This window comes from Semicossyphus pulcher, unplaced genomic scaffold (assembly GCF_022749685.1).
Source record: "Semicossyphus pulcher isolate SPU_LCO1_2020_fin unplaced genomic scaffold, fSemPul1.0.p SCAF_7, whole genome shotgun sequence".
NCBI lineage: Eukaryota > Metazoa > Chordata > Actinopteri > Labriformes > Labridae > Semicossyphus > Semicossyphus pulcher.
The window spans coordinates 26,269,795-26,288,181 of NW_027211748.1; the positions used below are offsets into that span (position 1 = coordinate 26,269,795).

General features: G+C 41.2%; 1 protein-coding gene and 1 pseudogene across 1 annotated transcript; one reads left to right on the plus strand and one right to left on the minus strand.

Moving 5' to 3' along the window:
- Window positions 1–613: 613 nt before the first annotated feature.
- LOC138611599 (E3 ubiquitin/ISG15 ligase TRIM25-like) lies at window positions 614–1,757 on the minus strand. Its single transcript, XM_069684777.1, has 2 exons — window positions 1,058–1,757; window positions 614–618 (listed from the first exon to the last, which is right to left on the minus strand). Exons 1-2 carry the CDS (start codon window positions 1,755–1,757, stop codon window positions 614–616), a joined length of 705 nt encoding a protein of 234 aa, XP_069540878.1.
- Window positions 1,758–9,665: 7,908 nt separating this feature from the next.
- Window positions 9,666–11,947, plus strand: LOC138612214 (tripartite motif-containing protein 16-like; annotated as a pseudogene).
- Window positions 11,948–18,387: the final 6,440 nt, after the last annotated feature.

Below are 18,387 nucleotides of genomic sequence, written 5' to 3' on the forward strand. Positions count from 1 at the left end.
TTAAAATGAGACATTTGTTGAACGGAGGTTGGATCGATCATTTGTGATGCATTCAAGGAAACCAGGAAATCTAATCTCTGAACAGCTTTTTTGACACAGTGTCAAGGGAATTTGTCTCAAGTAGAATTTTTGATCTAGAGCCGATTGTTAGCTGAACTTTGCATCAGATATCTGTAAACAACATTTTTCTGCCAAACAAATACATTTTATTGTAATGATAGATCTCCTTACAAATGTTCACAGAAGTGAGAACAACATATCTACTATAAAAGCAGGTGCTTGTGTCTTAAGAGCCATGCAGCCAAAGAGAAACAACAACAGAAAAGACATCATTAAAAATATTCCAAAAAAATCGGTCCTTAAAAATGTCAATGAGCATTGAAAGCCTCAAAGGATGAATAGACCCAGGAAGAAGCGACGCTTGAATTGAACCCGAAGTCCTTTAAATGATTTTACGTTAGTTTACAGATCTTAGCACTGGTTTCAGCATAATATAACCCAAGTCCAGCATAGAGAGGCTGAGTGAATGTGGTCTGGACTCTGTGGAGGAGAGTCATGGTTTCAGAGATGCTGTAGAAGGACAGGATACCTGCACTATGATCCAGGTACACTCCTAGCCTGGTGCACAGAGGACCTGAGACTCCAGTTTTGTATGAGTTGTGCATTAATGAAAATGTGGTTACGTCACACTCTAAAGTCCAGGAATAGTCATTAAATCCAAATCTAGATTCACTGTTCTTGTATGCAACTGTTACATTACCTACATCTGTCGACATCACCTCCCAGTAACAACGTCCAGTCAGACTCTCTTTGCTCAGGACCTGAAACCATGAAGTCAATCTGACTGGGTCCCTAGAATAAGAGTGATTTCTCTCCCTTCTCGTTACTGTTGCTTTTCTGTTCCCAACAGATAATAACAGCCGTGTGTGTGCTGTGTTTGGATCCAGTGTGATGTCACGTGCATACTGTAAGAACTCAGCTCTGGTCTTGGGCTGTGGTTGTAGCTTTAAAACATTCACTTCAGTCACTGTCCGTGAGATGTTTGTCCTTTTCTCACCCAGAACGTCCTGTAGTTTATCTGTGACCTCTGACACAGCCGCTGTCACATCTTTCTCTCTGTCCTGGATTCTCTGCTGGATGTTTTGTCGACTCACCCCGAGCTCTCTCTGCCTCTCAGTCCTTTCTGCTGCAGCTGAGACTGTGTCGTGGCCTTTATGTTCGTCCACAGAGCAGAGATAACAGATAGACTGCTGATCAGTACGACAGAACATCTTCATCACCTCATCGTGACGAGAGCAGATGTTCTCCTGGAGCTTCTTGGAGGGCTCCACCAGCTTGTGCTTCTTAAAGGCAGGGGAATCATAATGAGGGTGCAGGTGTTTCTCACAGTAAGAGATCAGACACTGCAGACAGGACTTGCAGGCTTTCAGTTTTCTCCCAGTGCAGACATCACAGGCCACATCTTCAGGTCCAGCATAGCAGTGATCAGCAGGAGCAGCTTGGAGTCCAGTCTTCTTCAGCTCCTCCACTAAATCTGCTAACATGGTGTTTTTCAGCAGGACAGGCCTCGGTGTGAAGGTCTGCCTACACTGAGGGCAGCTGTAAACGTTCTTCTTCTTCTTTCCATCCCAGAAGCGTTTGATACAGTTCATGCAGTAGCTGTGTCCACAGGGAACAGTCACCGGATCCTTCAGTAGATCCAGACAGATGGAACAAGAGAAGGTTTCCCGGTCCAGCTGAACTCCTTTCTGCGCCATGTGTCCTTCTGAAAGTTGAGGTTCACTCTCTCTGCTCCAACACAACTGTTTGTCTTCAGTTCCTGTTGATCCGCTGATCTTCAGTGCAGAGTGCTCATCAGCTCTTGTTGGTTATACCCAACTCAACACATGCATATCAATGAGGGGGAGGGACCAAGGAAGAGGATTGGTGGATTGGAGTGAATGAAGCGAGCCATCAGGGAGGGGTCATAATGGTGATGCATTTTAGCAGGAGATGGTGGAGCCTGCTGTTACCAAACAGACACAGTGTTTGTTTTAATATGTATTTTATATTGTATGTGCATTTTATGTTATAATGAGACAGGTTGGTCTCAGGTGGAGGTGTACTTCCTGTGTGTGATTTTCTCTGGAAGGGCTGCAAATGTACATAAATAAAAACAACTAAATGATATTGTTATGAACAATTTATCAAACAGTATTATAAATCCTTAATAATAGTGTTGCTGTTGGTTCTAATGTAACTGTGGCTCAGTTACATTATGACTAGTTTAACTCTGAATAATCAGTATTGGGCAAAGGTTATTAAAACAATGCCATGATGTGTTTAAATGTAATGTTGAAAAGGAGAAATTTCTTGATTAAAGAAAAACACTTTTTAATGTCTATAAAACTAAACTCAGATTAGATAAATGAGTTGAATGTTACTGGGTCTCAAAGATCTGAGAAAGTAATGATAAAGATAAATTGTTGTTTGGATCTTACAAACTGCAATTAAACACAAGTAGAAAAAAGTACAGTGAAGTAGACTTAAAGGAAAGTGAATGTACTAAATGTTAGATATCTATGATGTACTAACAATGTAAATATTATACTAATTAGAATATAATTTGTGCTACTAAAGATATAATGAAACACAATGAAAGCTACTTGGCTTAGACACCATTAAATATACAATTGAACATACTCGGGTTAAACTTGTTTATCTAATGCTACTTTTTTAAATGCACTTGATTGCTAAATTGTTCCAAGTGAAAGAATGAAATGTGATTTTATTTTGAAAGTCCGAACAAATTCTAAGAAATACATCTTACAAAGTATTTTCATACACTTCTATTCAATCGTAAATATTTCTTGTATGTTTGAAGTTGTATCATTTTAAACGTTCAGATAGAAAAGGTACATTTTTAAAAGCTTTGTGAAAAAAGATGAACTTTAATTCATGTTACTTGTGTCTCTAAATAGTCCAGTAACATATTATCCTGTGTAATCTCACATTTATTGTACTCAGCTGTTTTTTTTAACCTGGTAAGTCTTCAAATGAAGAAGCTAAAAACAACAGCAGCACAATCTCCTGTTGCATAAACTGTGTTTTCATGTTCACTCACATCCCCAGTCTTTAGTCCACTTAGTTAATTGGTCTTTTAAAGCTGTGAAGAAAACAGATCACAGCTGTTATTGATGATTGTAAAGCAAACAGTTTTACATGAACCACAGTAATGGCTGAGTGATTACCAAACCCTTCAGAGGACAAAAGACTTGGTTGCAAACTCGTGTAATCCTGAGGTGTAAAGAGGAGAGGCATTACAGCACTTGAACTTTGAGGTGGTTGAGTCTGTTATTTGCCTTTTGTTCCAGGTTGTTTATGTGTTTTGTCCAGGGGTCCGTTTCACAAAGCAGGTTCAACAAACTCTGAGTCTAACCCTGAACTCTGAGTCGATCTACTCTGAGATAGGAAACTCAGAGTTTTCGGTTCCAGAACAGCTGATCTGAGTTAGTTCAATCAACTCTGAGTGGCTTCAGCCAGAGTTAAGTGCTTGCACGCTGACTATCAAAAGCCAGCATTAATGGAGCCCCGATACCACGATTCACCATGGCAACGGTACACAAAAAGAGGTCCTCCTACGTCACACCAGTGGAGCTCAAAATCCTCATGCGGACGTTCAGCGAATACGAGCATGTTTTTAGAAAAATAAAGTAACACGGCTGCAGCTGCAAAAGAGAGAGAAGCGGCGAGGGAAGAAACTGCTGCTCAAGTAAATTTGCAAGTTTGAACTGGTCTATTTATTTAATACTTAATCACGACCGGAAGCTAAAATTTATATTAATTTAGGAGCAATCCAGAGAAAAACATACATGGAAGCAGTTAAAAATAAAATACCAGAACATCATTCAAAGGTGCGGCTCAGGCAGAACAGGCTCATGGCTGAACCTCACTTCAATCATATTTTAAATAAACAGATTAAATATCATTCAGTGGCTGTTTTAATGTGCATTAGCTTTATCCCTAACATGATGCTGACTTCACATACATTATAATTCATGTTGATTAAACTGAATTGTGTTAGTTTAAAAACAAATCCAATAACTTATTAAACATCTTATTTGAGTGCTCTCGGCAGTAGTGGTGGAAAAATCTAAAAGTTATGACTTTGACACAGATTTGTCTTTTGATTTTTTTTATCATAATTATGAAAAACTTTTTCAAAGGGGTCAGAGCAGCACAGAGACGCAACATTTCTTTTTTTTAAAATTTGTAACCGCTCAAACACGCGTGAGACGGGCTGAATAAATGAGGAAGTCGAATGAGGGTTTTTTGTATTCTAGAGGGAGGAGACGGAGCGAAACTCGGAGTTTCCTGAAGAAAACCTGCTCCCGACCAGGTTTGGTTCATAGAGTCTGTTACTACGGTAACTGACCGAGAGCTTAAGTTACCTCTCTCTGTGAAACAGGCTAGAGTTACCCCTCTTTCTCTGGTTTGAGTTACCTCCTTTTGTGAAACGGAAAACTCAGAGTTTCCCTCATTTCAGGGTTAACAGACTCAGAGTTTTCAATAAACCTGCTTTGTGAAACGGACCCCAGGTCATGTTGCTTTGAAATGTTACTCCAAGAATGCTGCTTCTTTGCCAATGTTGATTTTCTGGTTGTATAGTGTTAAGTTGATGTTGTTGTTGGGCTGCAGGTGTTGGTTTTTGGTGAACAGGAGGCATTGTGTTTCGGCAGGGTTGAATTTGATTCGTCACATGTTTGACCAGTTTTCTATTTCATTTATGCATATGCAGAGTTTTTTGGCTGCTAATTGTGGAGTTTTGGAGCTTGACCAGTAACAGAGATCGTCGGCGAACTGTGAGACGTTAGCTATGGTGGCTGGGGGGTAGTAGATGTCAGAGATGTACAGAAGGAAGAGAAGTGGACTTAAAACTGCACCTTGGGGAACTCCTGCTTGGGGGCTGAAAGGTGTTGAGATGGTGGAGGCAACTTTTACTTTGATTTGTCGGTTATTGAGGAAGCTTGAGATGATGGATTGGGTGGGTTTTGGGAGTTTGAGGTTGGTGTCCAGTAGTCTGTATATGAGTCCGTTATGCCATACTTTGTCAAATGCTTTTTCTATGTCGAAGAATATTGCCAGGGTTATTTCTTTTTTGTTAAAGTTTCTGTGGATGTCTTCTGATAATCGGAGGATGTTGTCTGTGGTGGTTCTTCCTTGCCTGAAGCCGGCTTGGTGAATTCCTAGGAGGCCCATTGATTCTATGTGGGTGGTGAGGCGTGTGGTGAGTATTCTGTCAAACAGTTTTCCTATGTGGCTGAGAAGGCTTATGGGACGGTAGCTTGTGGCGTTGTGAGGGTCTTTTCCTGGTTAATGGATCATGGTGATGACTGCAGCTTTCCATGGTGAGGGGAAGTGACCAGTGCTGAGGCAGGCGGAGAAGAGCTGTCCAAGGTGCTGAAGGTAGGTGAGCGGTGCTTGTTTTATGAGTATGGTGTCAACATTGTCTTCTCCCGGTGCTTTGTTTTTCATTTTTTTCAAGTGCAGTTGTATTTCTTGGGTGGTGACTGGGTTTTTGAGGGGGTGGTGCTCTGCAGTCGGATCGACTGAGTGTGTGTCGTGATTTGCCATTTCTTTGTGGGGGAGGGAGCAAGTAAATGTGTGCACACACTGAGGCACCAACAGGGAGGGGTTATCAGTCTGTGATCCACCCCAGAAGGAGGAGTTATCTTTGAAAGGAGCAGTCTGAGTTTCACTGTCTTTTTCATCATGCAGTGAAAATTAGAACAAAAGTTTAAACTATAAAACTACATGTGAAGGTATTTCAATCAATTCCACTCCTCCATAGATGAATCACTGGTGGGTAAGTTATTGTTAGATTCTTTAAAACTGCTTTTCTTAAGATGAACACAAACTCAGTGAGTGTTTTAACGAGCAAGGCATCAAACTCTGTTCATATAATACTTTCAAAATAAAAGAGAGAGCACTAAACATTATGAGACAGTGTACAAATAAAAATATCTATTGTCGTAAAATCAGGAAAAAGTGAAACAAGTGGGTTTGGTGACACGACACATGAACAAAAAGGAAAGACCTTTAATAAATGGTTTACAACAGAACATGATGGAGTTGTAAGCAGATATAATAAGATTTTATTCATCTGTCAGCAACTGCACGTCCTCCATTAGGAACCTATACGCTGAGTCTGGTACATAAAAACATCCTTATTGTTGTTGTCATAATAATAGTTGAAACACGTGTGCGTACACACTTGCAGACAAATGTGGACAAATGCGTCCCAGACCACCTCCGTATGTGAGTGGTTGGATCTCAATGCGTCCTCAATCCGTCCTGGGTGTGTTTACACCTGTACTGAAGGCTGTCCACTTGTGATCTGATCACGAAAACCACATGTTGATACCAAAGGTGAACAGGGTCAGACTGTCTTACTGCTGCCCACCTGATATGTTCCTGCTTCCTTCAGTTTCTGTGCCATCTTTTTGGTGTCTTTGATGAAAGTATGGACAACTACTAGATGGAAAAACACACTAAAACTCATGATTCTTTTCTGATAGTCGGGCTACTTGGTTGTTGAGGGAGAACAGTTGGTTGTGTTGGAAAACATTTTGAAGCTTTATAATCAAATGTTTTAGAGTTGAAGTTATATAATCAAAAGTTTTATAAATTAAATGTTTTAATGCCTTAAAGTTAAAGGTTTTATAGTTAAAATGTCTAAAAGTTAACTTTTCTATAGTCTAAAGCCTTAAAGTTAAAGTTGTACAGTCAAGTTTTTTATAGTTGAGGTTTAACAGTCAAATGTTTTATAGTTCAGGTTTTATATTCTAATGTTTTATAATAAGTTTTTATAATCTAAAGTGTTAAAACTCTAAAATAGAATCCTAAGCTGAAGCTAAACTCGCTGGGCTCAGTATGAAAGCCAGGTGCAGGGTTGGCAGCTGGCCAAGAAGAACAGGTGTCCCCCCCCAGCCCCTCCTTTTCTGTTGTACAGTGCATGAACGTGCCTAATTGGCCGGAGTGAAGAAGAGGCCTGCAGAAAAGTTGGAAATGGGTCAGGCAAAAACTGAGAGGAAACCGACTGAGGGAAGAGAGCCAGAGCGAGGGGGGGGGCTCCAACAGGTGTTGGGGCAAGCTGAAGCCCAGCGAGGGAGGGGCTTAGAGTATATAAGACCCGAGCGGCTGACCCGTGGGCAGTCTTATCCGGATGGACTCGGGTTTATTTGGTTGTATTTATACGGGAATAAACTCTTTTTGCATCAGATTCTGCCAGTCTCTAGTGTTTGCTTGTCCGAGTTTTTGAAGACTTTGATTATATTTTTTAACCAAGTTTTCTAACCTAGTTTTAAGAGTTTTTCAACCATGTTTTATTATCTATTGGAGATTGAAATTAAGTTGCAGATAAGAGAGTTTGTGGAACGTTTTTGCCACAACAGTTGACGAGGAGGCGTCATGTAAGAGACGCCTGTTTCGCCCCCACCTCTCCTTTGTTTAGCAAGAGTCTCTGCACGCTAATTTTGAGCCTGATCAGAACGTTCATCTACTTCTACGACCTGTTCTCCGTGCGGGTGGGGGCAATGGCTTTGGTCAGTGTCTGGAATATGTGTGCTTTAGGTCGTCCACCTCCAGACTGTGAGAAAATGTTTCTCAGAATGAGTTGGAATCTCATCTGTAAGAATAACAATGATGATATTTATAAAACTTGTAGCTTTCTGAAATCTCAGTGGGACAACACAATTTGCAGGAATAGTGCAACGATGTCGTGTAAAACTATACAGATGAAACACGGACTGGGCTTTGGAGGCTCATCGTCGTCGTGTTCCTCGTGGATAAAACATGAACCGACTAGAAAATGTTTTTGCAATTATTTATAAAAGTTATTTAAATAGCTGTCAAAAAGTGGCCTCGTACAAACAAACACCCGAGGACAAGTAATCACTGCTTAAATATTGTAAAGATGTGAGTCGTAGCAGTTTTTCTTGTAAAAAATAACGATCACAATAATCAGCATCATCAACAAAGGCTGAAATAATGTCAGACAGTAAACAGAGCAGCCGAGTCTGCATCATAAAAACACCCTGTGTGGTCTAAAGAAGCATCTTAAGCTCTGATAAATACAATGAAAGAGCAAGAGAAAAGTATATCTGTCCACCAAAAGCAACTCACATAAACTCCAAAATACCACAAAGATTTAAAACTCACATGAAACTGATATGATATAAATATAACTTGTCTATGAGCGGATCAGATCACACACAAACAGATGCCCTCGGTCTGTTAAATATTCCTGGTGGCGGTCGCAGGAGTTGGCAAAGATTGCCTGCAACGCTTCCTTAATACTGGACTAAGATTTACTTTGGCTTATAAACATGATGTTTCTCAGCAGCAGAGACGTGCTGTGTGTAATGCGCTCCACATGGTTAACACCTGATTTATACTTCTGCTGCTAGTCGACGGAGTGGCCTTCAGGTAGCGCGTAAAAACTCGTTCAGTTTCTCTGCCTCTGTGTTGACCTTATTCTTGCTCCTACGTGTACTCCAACAACAATGATGGCGACTGAAATGTTGCGTGTGTGTTAGATTAGGAGCAAATAAATGTGAACAACAGTTTTACTGAAATGACTTGAATGCAGTAAAGAAAGAAGAAGTGGAAGCGACCAGGAAAGAAGGAGGAAGAAACCTGTGATTGTGAATTAATCGTTTGTCAAGAACTTCAATCAATCCCCTCATGTTGGTGAAGTGAACTCTGTCGCCTCCCAGTGGATTCTCAGTGTTTGACAGCTGGTGCTCTCATAAAGCTCCCTTTGTTGTACTGGCTTTATTTACATCACTAATATTGTATGCTCTCTCTTTTTCAATAAGTGGATTATTGATACGATGCATCACTAGTTGGACAGTGATTTAGTGAGTTTTGCCAAATTAGACGTATTTTAAAAACAAACAAATGGTTTTAAACATATTTTAGAAGTGTTAATGAATTTACTGCATCCTTCAACATTTGTTATTGTTCCTATTTGATTTACTATATTGTCTGTACATTATCTGTTTATATGCAGGAGCCTCCACGGACTTGCACAGGAGGAGTTAAAGTGGTGGACAAATGTATTCTTTTTCACATGCATCATCTGATTACAACTGCACACTAATAGTGTTGTATTAACCCTTTAATTCAAAGTGTTTGTACCTCTTACAAATATTAAATAGAGATGGAACATTTTAAAACCATACTCAACTGTTTCCTTAAACTCTTTCTTGAATTTATGTCTCTATTGTTGTTTGTAGACTTTTTGTTCTCGTCACAGTTCTGTCTTTTATTCACTTATTGGCCTTTGGATTTATCTGTAAAGAACATTGTGAGAACAGTTTTTGAAATGTTATATAGAGTTTGCTAGCTTGCTGAAAACAAACAGACAGTGTTTGTTTTCATGTGGAGAAACTGTGCAACGTAACATGAAGCAGAGCTTGATAACCCCTCCCTCTTCTTCCTGCTCTCAAACACAGCCAGCTCCACTCTGACTCAGTCACTTCCTTGTTCCCTCCCCTTCAGATCAACAGTTTGAAGATGGGTGTAACCAACCAGAGCTGACACTCACTGCACAAACACATGCTGTGTAGATCAGAGCTCAAACTAGTTTCAGTTCTGAAGGTCAGAAACTGAGACAGGCGTTGTCACTGAGAGATGAAATGGCGCAGAAAGGAGTTCAGCTGGACCGGGAAACCTTCTCTTGTTCCATCTGTCTGGATCTACTGAAGGATCCGGTGACTGTTCCCTGTGGACACAGCTACTGCATGAACTGTATTCAAACCCACTGGGATAAAGAGGATGAGAAGAGAGTCTACAGCTGCCCTCAGTGTAGGCAGACCTTCACACCGAGGCCTGTCCTGCTGAAAAACACCATGTTAGCGGTTTTAGTGGAGGAGCTGAAGAAGACTGGACTCCAAGCTGCTCCTGCTGATCACTGCTATGCTGGACCTGAAGATGTGGCCTGTGATGTCTGCACTGGGAGAAAACTGAAAGCCTGCAAGTCCTGTCTGCAGTGTCTGGCTTCTTACTGTGAGAAACACCTTCAACTTCATTCTGAACTGGATCCATTAAAGAAACACAAGCTGGTGGAGCCCTCCAAGAAGCTCCAGGAGAACGTCTGCTCTCGTCACGATGAGGTGATGAAGATGTTCTGTCGTACTGATCAGCAGTCTATCTGTTATCTCTGCTCTGTGGACAAACATAAAGGCCACGACACAGTCACAGCTGCAGCAGAAAGGACCGAGAGGCAGAGAGAGCTCGGGGTGAGTCGACAAAACATCCAGCAGAGAATCCAGGACAGAGAGAAAGATGTGAAGCTGCTTCAACAGCAGGTGGAGGCTGTCAATCGCTCTGCTGATAAAGCCATGGAGGACAGTGAGAAGATCTTCACTCAGCTGATCCGTCTCATGGAGGAAAGACGCTCTGATGTGAAGCAGCAGGTCAGATCCCAGCAGGAAGCTGAAGTGAGTCGAGTCAGAGAGCTTCAGGAGAAGCTGGAGCAGGAGATCACTGAGCTGAAGAGGAGAGACGCTGACCTGGAGGAGCTGTCACTCACAGAGGATCACAACCAGTTTCTACACGACTACCCCTCACTGTCACCACTCAGTGAATCTACAGACTCATCCAGCATCAAGATCCGTCCTCTGAGGTACTTTGAGGCTGTGACAGCGGCTGTGTCAGAGGTCAGAGATAAACTACAGGACGTTCTGAGGGAGACATGGACAAACATCTCACAGACAGTGACTGAAGTGGATGTTTTACTGTCACAACCAGAGCCCAAGACCAGAGCTGAGTTCTTACAGTACTCATGTGACATCACACTGGATCCAAACACAACACACACATGGCTGTAATTATCTGATGGGAACAGAAAAGCAACATTAATGAGTGAAGAACAGTCTTATTCTAGTCACCCAGACAGATTCACTTATTATAGCCAGGTCCTGAGTAGAGAGAGTCTGACTGGACGTTGTTACTGGGAGGTGAAGTGGAGAGGAGAAGGAGTTCATGTAGCAGTCGCATACAAGAATATCAGCAGAGCAGGGAATGAATGTGGATTTGGATACAATGACAAATCTTGGGCGTTAGATTGTGACAACAACAGTTATAACTTTTGGTACAACAATGTCCAAACTCCTGTCTCAGGTCCTCTGTCCTCCAGAGTAGGAGTGTACCTGGATCACAGAGCAGGTATTCTGTCCTTCTACAGCATCTCTGAAACCATGACTCTCCTCCACAGAGTCCAGACCACATTCACTCAGCCTCTCTATGCTGGACTTTGGCTTTATTATTATGGATCCACTGTTGAGTTGTGTAAAGTGAAATAGACAGAAGTCATTTAAGGGACAGCGGGTTAACTTCTGTGTTTTCATTCTTCAGCTTGATTTTTATTCATGTTTGTTGCTGAGAGCTGATTGTTGGCACATTTTTGTCACCTGTCAATCAAACTTGATGGGCGGTACTTTGACGTCTTCTCATGTGTTCTGTAAATGAGTTCCTTTAAGTGACGCTCCTTCCTGTGTCTGTTTAGCCATGGAGGCTTTCACTGCTCATGATGACCTTTGTTCGTTTTTCTAGGCTGTAAATGGTTTGTGGTTTTTAATAATGATGTATTTGTCAAACGAGAGAAAGAACCAGATCTTGCTTTTAATGTAGATATTTTGTCCACAATACTTTGTTCTTTGCTAGATCAACTTTTGTTCATATCTAAATGAATGTAAAAATGTCCTCTGAGGTATTTTAAACCTTCAATGATCATGATGAAATCAATGAGGAGATTTTTTGACATAGTTTAGATTGTGGTCAAACAAACTGATGGTGTGGATGAAGTGAATCTGTTGATGACATCAGGAACAAGAATCATTGAACAGACTTTACTGATGTGATGTGTGAACAAACTGAAGTTTGACATCATGAATAAACAAACAGGATCAAAGTCTTTTCTTCTCGTCTTCATTGGTTGAAAGCTGTCCTTGGATGCTGCGAGTCTTCTCAACATCACTTTAGTTGCTGCAGTTTAAAAAGCCAGCGTATCTTATTTTGAAATACAAATCTTTGCAGAATCCAGAATCTCTCCTTAAAGAGACTCTGGCTTCTGCAGCTCAAACTCCCACAGTTCTGTTTTTGAAATTCCAGATGGTAAGAGAGAGACGGGGTGACAGAGAGGGGAGTCAGAGGGTGCCGTCTTCTCTGCCTCAGTTTCGTCGGATAAACTGCAAACTTCCAGTTTTTAATCTGTCAGTGGATGTTTTGGATCCTAAAACCTGCAGCTCTCGAAGGAAAATCATCAAATGTCCTGAGTGTTGTTTGTTTTGATCATTTATTAGTACGACTAAGGAGACAGCTAAACGTGTGAAGCATGACAGCAAATGTATCCAAGTATATTGTATTGTATTGTATCACATTGAATCCTTCCCCATATTGTGCCTTCTTAGTTTACAAGAGATAAAAGTCATCTTAAACCAACAACCTCTAAGATTTCAGTTTCATTCTCTTGGGCACCACCTAATGGCAATAAACGGTAATTGTAAGGGCACACTTCCCAATCTAACCAGACGTCCACGGTCGGCTCCGGTTGTAACTCTTGATTTTCCTGGCTGACGGTCGCTTTCCTTTTTAGACTGTTTGCTTCATCTGAGCGTCGAGTTTGTTTCTTTTTCTTTGGATTTTCACTTCTTGTTGAAGTTGTATCTGTAGTCATCCATCTTTTCTTTGTTTGTTCAGCCATAGTAGATTAGTAGTAGATGTGCACATGCACACGCGCGCCGAGCTTTATAGGGAATCATGCATTTAGGCAGAATTAAAGCATTGTTTTATCAGCGGAAAATATCGGCAGTAAAACGTCATTTTCAAGCCATACTCTGCAGATACCGATAACGTGCCGATATCATCGTGCATCCCTCGAACAAACTGTTAAAAAGTGGTCAGAGAAATAATATAGAAATCTGCAACATTACGGACACATTTTTCACAGACATGCTCAGAAAAGTCCAAAAAGACAAGACAGTGGCTCCTCAGCAGTGCCTAATCTTTACTTTTCAGTAAGAGACATTTTTTTCCTCCAAATTAAACAGTTTTACATCAAGACACAGAGTAACTTAAATTATCTCTAGCTGACATGTACGCTTGATTCCAGTCTCGATGGAAGAATAGACCAAAAAATAAAATACAAATCAAGACGAGAAACAACAAACAGAAGCGCTCTTGAACGCAGCCTCCATCCCACGTCTGTTAAAGGTGTCGTTAGGCAAAGTTAACTGTCCAAACCCCAACACGATGGGGTCATGGATTGTCCACAGCTGTTAGCGTAGCACGAGTGTTAATGAGTTAAACCACAGTGAGTTGATAAAGACATCGAGTCTTGTTCCAGTCAGTCGGTGTGCATCCGTTATTATACCTCTGAAAGAATCAACAACCACGAGCGGGTCCATTTTCACGACAAGATGCAACCCTTGGCGAAAAGAAGAAAAGTGGCACTGTCAAAACGGGCGAACAGGAGGGAGGAGACGAGAGCTGAGGCGACCGACAGGCTGATATGAGGTGTGATGCTCCATGTGGAAGTCCATGAGAAGAAAGGAGCTCCTCAAAACGCCACAACAGGAGCGTTTGTGTGAATGATACAGGAGAGGTGTGCGCAACTCGCGGCCGCCAGAATGAGAGATCCCTTGGAGAGCGGTACCATGCAGTCTGAAGGTACCGCACTTCAGAAGAGAGTCACCTTTGCATGGGTCTGGAGTTTTTCTAGGTGGTACATTTTATTTAATCCACACACGCACACATTCACAGTTCAGGGATGCCCAGTTTGTAATCAGCCTCTCAAAAGTTAAGAGGTCAAACATGCCGCGACCTCTGCAGGTAACGACCGCAGAGTTACAACGCACGAAAAAACTGCTCCTAGTCAGTGGTGTCACATTGTAGATTTCTCCACATGTGAGAAGTCTTTGATGGACTTTCAACAACAGGAAAATCACATCTTCAAATAAAATTAAAGAAACACAACGCCCGAGATGGCAGGCGCTCAGCTATGTACAGGTTAAACTGCCCAGTAAAGACAAAAACAACAGTTGAGTAATGCCACAGTTATTGGTTTTCTTTGCCACATCAAAATGCAGTCAGACATGTGATCAAATGGTTTAAACAGACATCTCAATCTGCGCATGTTTCTGTTCTGTATGCGCCAGAACACTCGCTCTGAAACACGTAAAAAAACAACAAACTGTGATTCCAGTTGAGCCTCTGCTTCCCCCAAAAACAAAACAAAGAAAAGCCCAAAAACAAAATGATGTGTACATGTATTTCTCAGGAGAGGAAGAGATGAAAGCTGATGAACATGAGCAAGAAACCTTCAAAGGACAAATCAGCATGAAAAAGGTAACGACACGACAACGCTGAGCAGGTTTCAATGGTGTTATCAGGCTGAGCGGATGTCTGTCGGGTAACTGCAACGACACTCTGGTGGTGATTTTTCAGCTCAACCTGCAGCGACGACGGCTAATCCAACTTTTCCCTCAATTCCCCCCTGAAATTTGCCGTCACCTTGCAGGCGGCTACATGAATTAATCCCCCACCATGAGTGTCGTTGAAGCTGAACGTGTGAAATGACTCGAAATCTGCTTCAAATGTGCTTTACTGTGCTCCGTTTTCAATATGGGAGTCAAAGGTCAGATCGCCTTGAAGCACAGCGTGTCTGAAGACAGAAGACAAAACTGGGACGTGTCCATCAGGCGTCTTGCCTCTTTTTAGCTGGCTCAAGGAGGTGCAGCTCGTAGAGGAGTGAAAGGTCATACCGACGTCAGCGTGTCGATATATGTGGCGGTAATGAAGAGAGCTGAAGTCCTGCAGAATTTACTTTTTAGCCTCTTGCTTTCAGCTTGTGGATTTCATGACAGATTCTCCTTCAACTGTTTGAAAAGCTGAAAAAAAGTAAGGTTTTCTTTCCACATTCAAGCAAGAGCAAGACCTGACCCCTAGGCGGCAATTTCACCCAATGCAACTTGTGTTTGACTCGAGGGGAGCACTCAAATCGAGCACTGATTAGGCACGGACATCATTTGAACCTGGCCCGACTCTGCTTCCGGATCAGTCTGATGTAAACGGACCCGAGTGTACCTCTGAGACCTCTACCGCACAGGACAGTAAAATCTGAACCCCCCTTTATCAATCAGGCTCAAATACAGCAGCGTTCAACAACTACATCTCCCATGAATCTAAGCCAAACATGATTTCTGAGCTCACAAGAAGAGGTGGGTATCTAATGTTGAAGTACAGTAAGCTGGCGTACAATGTCTGCTCTGATTTGTAACCTTGTTTGCTCAGATTGTTGCTCATTTACGGCTAAATTCTGCCAATTTTACATTTGATTAGGCAAAGTTTATTTCTTAATAAGTGAAAATCTTTTAGTTTTTTAAAGGACGAACACGTTTCCTCTTTTCAAGGTAAAAAGAAATTAAGAATAATTGGTCGAATACAGTTATAAATGTCCCGAGAGTTCAGGGGAGAAAAAGCATTCCACTGTTAGGTGTGTATGTTAAACACAGAGCGCGAATCAGGATATGATTAGCCTAGCTTAGCATAAAGCTAGGCTAGCCTGTCTCAATCTAAAGTTTAAAAATGAGCCTAACAACCCTAAAGCAGGAAACGTATAAATCAAGAAACAAACAGCAAAGGAAAAACATTCATTTAGTTACATAAGGGAACTATTTCTGCTCATTTCAGCGTTTATGTTCATGCATGTATTTAGCAAAACAACTCGTGTTTCAATGAGCTTTTAGGAGGTCCATTTTTCACCAAGCTCGCTCTTCCCTGTCTCTGTGCTAAGCTAGGCTAAACTCATCCTGACTCTAGCTCCACACACACACGAGAGGTACTGATCTTTTTGTCTTGCGCTCAGAAAAAAAGCCTAGACTAACAATGACAAAGTGCTCAATTTTTACCATCACACAGTAAAAAAGAGACTCATTATTGAACATGGAAAGAAAACCACAAATGAAGTTTCAGCGTTTAAAAACAAAAACTCTTGATGAGAAGAAACATCATCATGAGGCAGAACTTCAGCTCTCTGTCTTATTAGTTATACCGACTAACATTAGATATTGTCATGCTGCCCACCTCGCATGGACACAATGCAGTCACAGTACATTTCATTGAGTATTAGTGTCATTGTCTACATGTGACTGTTTCCCCCTGGAATTATTCCAATTCTGTTGGGAAAGCATGAACACTTTAAAAGCCTTTTAATGCAGCTTTAACCTTTTAATGTTCTTGGTATTATAACAGCAGTTTTTAAGGAAGATCACTTTGCACGTGCGGTTGCTGCTGCTGCACAGTGACGGCTAAAAATCTGACATGTAGTGCTTTTTTTTTCTCCAGCCAGAGCTTAAAAGAGGATGTTGGTGGACACGCAGCTTTGTTTTTAGGATGCTTGTCAGTACCACAGGCTCTTTCCAATGAGTGCACAGTGAAAGAGGGAGGGGCTAAGGGCACACCTGTACACTCAACCGCCCACACAGGTAGGAAAAAATGGAATGAAAGACAACAGGGAAAAAAAGATGTACAATCAGACAGCCTGCCCACCCTGCAAAGTGGAGCAGAATTCAAGCTCCGCACACCCAAACTAAAAATAAAAAGTTCAACACAAATATTTCAAAAAGCACAACATGACGTTTTTTTATATCCTACATCCAGCTCGATAGCGACATTAATAGTTCAACAAGATCAATATATCTTTATAATCATTTTAAGGTACCTCTTATATTTTTCTGAGTATTTACAACTGTACAAGCAAAGCACACTTCAAAGTGCACACATTTAATACAGTATTGGCTAGTTTTGCATTTACAAGGTTTATAATTTCCCCCGAAAAAAACAACAACCTGAAACTACAGAACAAGAAACAAAAGGAACAATCAAAAGTTTTCTTTTCGTACATTTTACAAAAACAGAACAGAAAGAAAAAGCTGCTCGACTTGTCCTCTCTCTCTCTCTCTCTCTCTCTCTCTCTCTCTCTCTCTCAGTCTCTCTCTCTCTGTCTCTCTCTCTCTCTCTCTCTCTCTCTCTCTCTCTGTCTCTCTCTCTCTCAGTAAGACTTGTGACGTCTGTTACCACTTCATATTTTCCTCGTGTCACGCTTTGTTTACATTTTGGGGATTTTTTTGTTTGAAAAGAAATAAACTCTATGCTTGTCTTGTATAAAAGTTAAGTCATTTTTCAAGTTTAAATAAAATTCAAGTTTCTCAAACACTGGATGGAATTTTTTTCTTACATTTTGCGTATACATAGAGACCGCGATGCATCTCTATTTTTTTCGTCTCACTAAAAAGAAAACTTAACGATATTTCTCGTGGAATAAACAGCATTGTTTATAAATGAGTGGATATGGTGCGTTTTTATCTCTTTTTCCATTTCCACCAATGAGAAAAATAGCAAAACAAAAATAATCGACCCATCCAAGTGCATCTCAGTCCTTCAAAAAAATGTTTTTATTTGTTAGCAAACTCAAGATTTAGCGTCCAAATCAAAAGCAGCTATGAGCAGGAGTACAGGCTTGTAAATGAAGCTTTCCCTTCTCCACATGGGCTCCTGTGTTCTCTTAGTGGGATTACCCAGAATGCTTCTTGGCGAGACATGCGAGGTCCCACGTCGTGTAGGTTAATATTGTGTCTATAGTACAGTGTTTTTTTAAAAGAATGTTTTCTTCAAAAGATAAACCAGAGCACACCGCAGATGCGCAGGGAGGGAAATGCACTTCAAGTCCATCACGTTGCAAAAAAACAAACTTTTGACACTTTATAATTTAAGTTTCATCATTCTTCTGTCATTTGGAGCCATTTGAAAACACGTGTAGCAGCATTTTCACCACTCTGATTTGATACGTGAATTCAGCAGTTAAAGTGTTTGATGACAGTTTACTTTGATGACTTTAAATTCTCAGTCAGCTGTTTTTAAGCAGTAAAATAAGTTTGAACAGAATCTGATGACGAAGTAGAGAAATATGCAGCCATCACCAGAGACCTGAAGAGTCGACAAGTATTTTACAACTTAAAGCTGCAAATGTTTCACATGTGGAGCAGGTTTTAACTGAGGCTTCATGTAAATGAGGAAACAAAGTTCAAAATCCACAGCGCCGCTCCTCTTCTGGGAATCACAGCTTGATAACCCCTCCCTCTTCTTCCTGCTCTCAAACACAGCCAGCTCCACTCTGACTCAGACACTTCCTTGTTCCCTCCCCTTCAGATCAACAGTTTGAAGATGGGTGTAACCAACCAGAGCTGACACTCACTGCACAAACACATGCTGTGTAGATCAGAGCTCAAACTAGTTTCAGGTCTGAAGGTCAGAAACTCAGACAGTTGTTGTCACTGAGAGGTG

Excerpts from the sequence above, each read along its gene's own strand:
- LOC138611599 (XM_069684777.1), bottom strand. The coding sequence starts at position 1,757 with ATGGCGCAGAAAGGAGTTCAGCTGGACCGGGAAACCTTCTCTTGTTCC.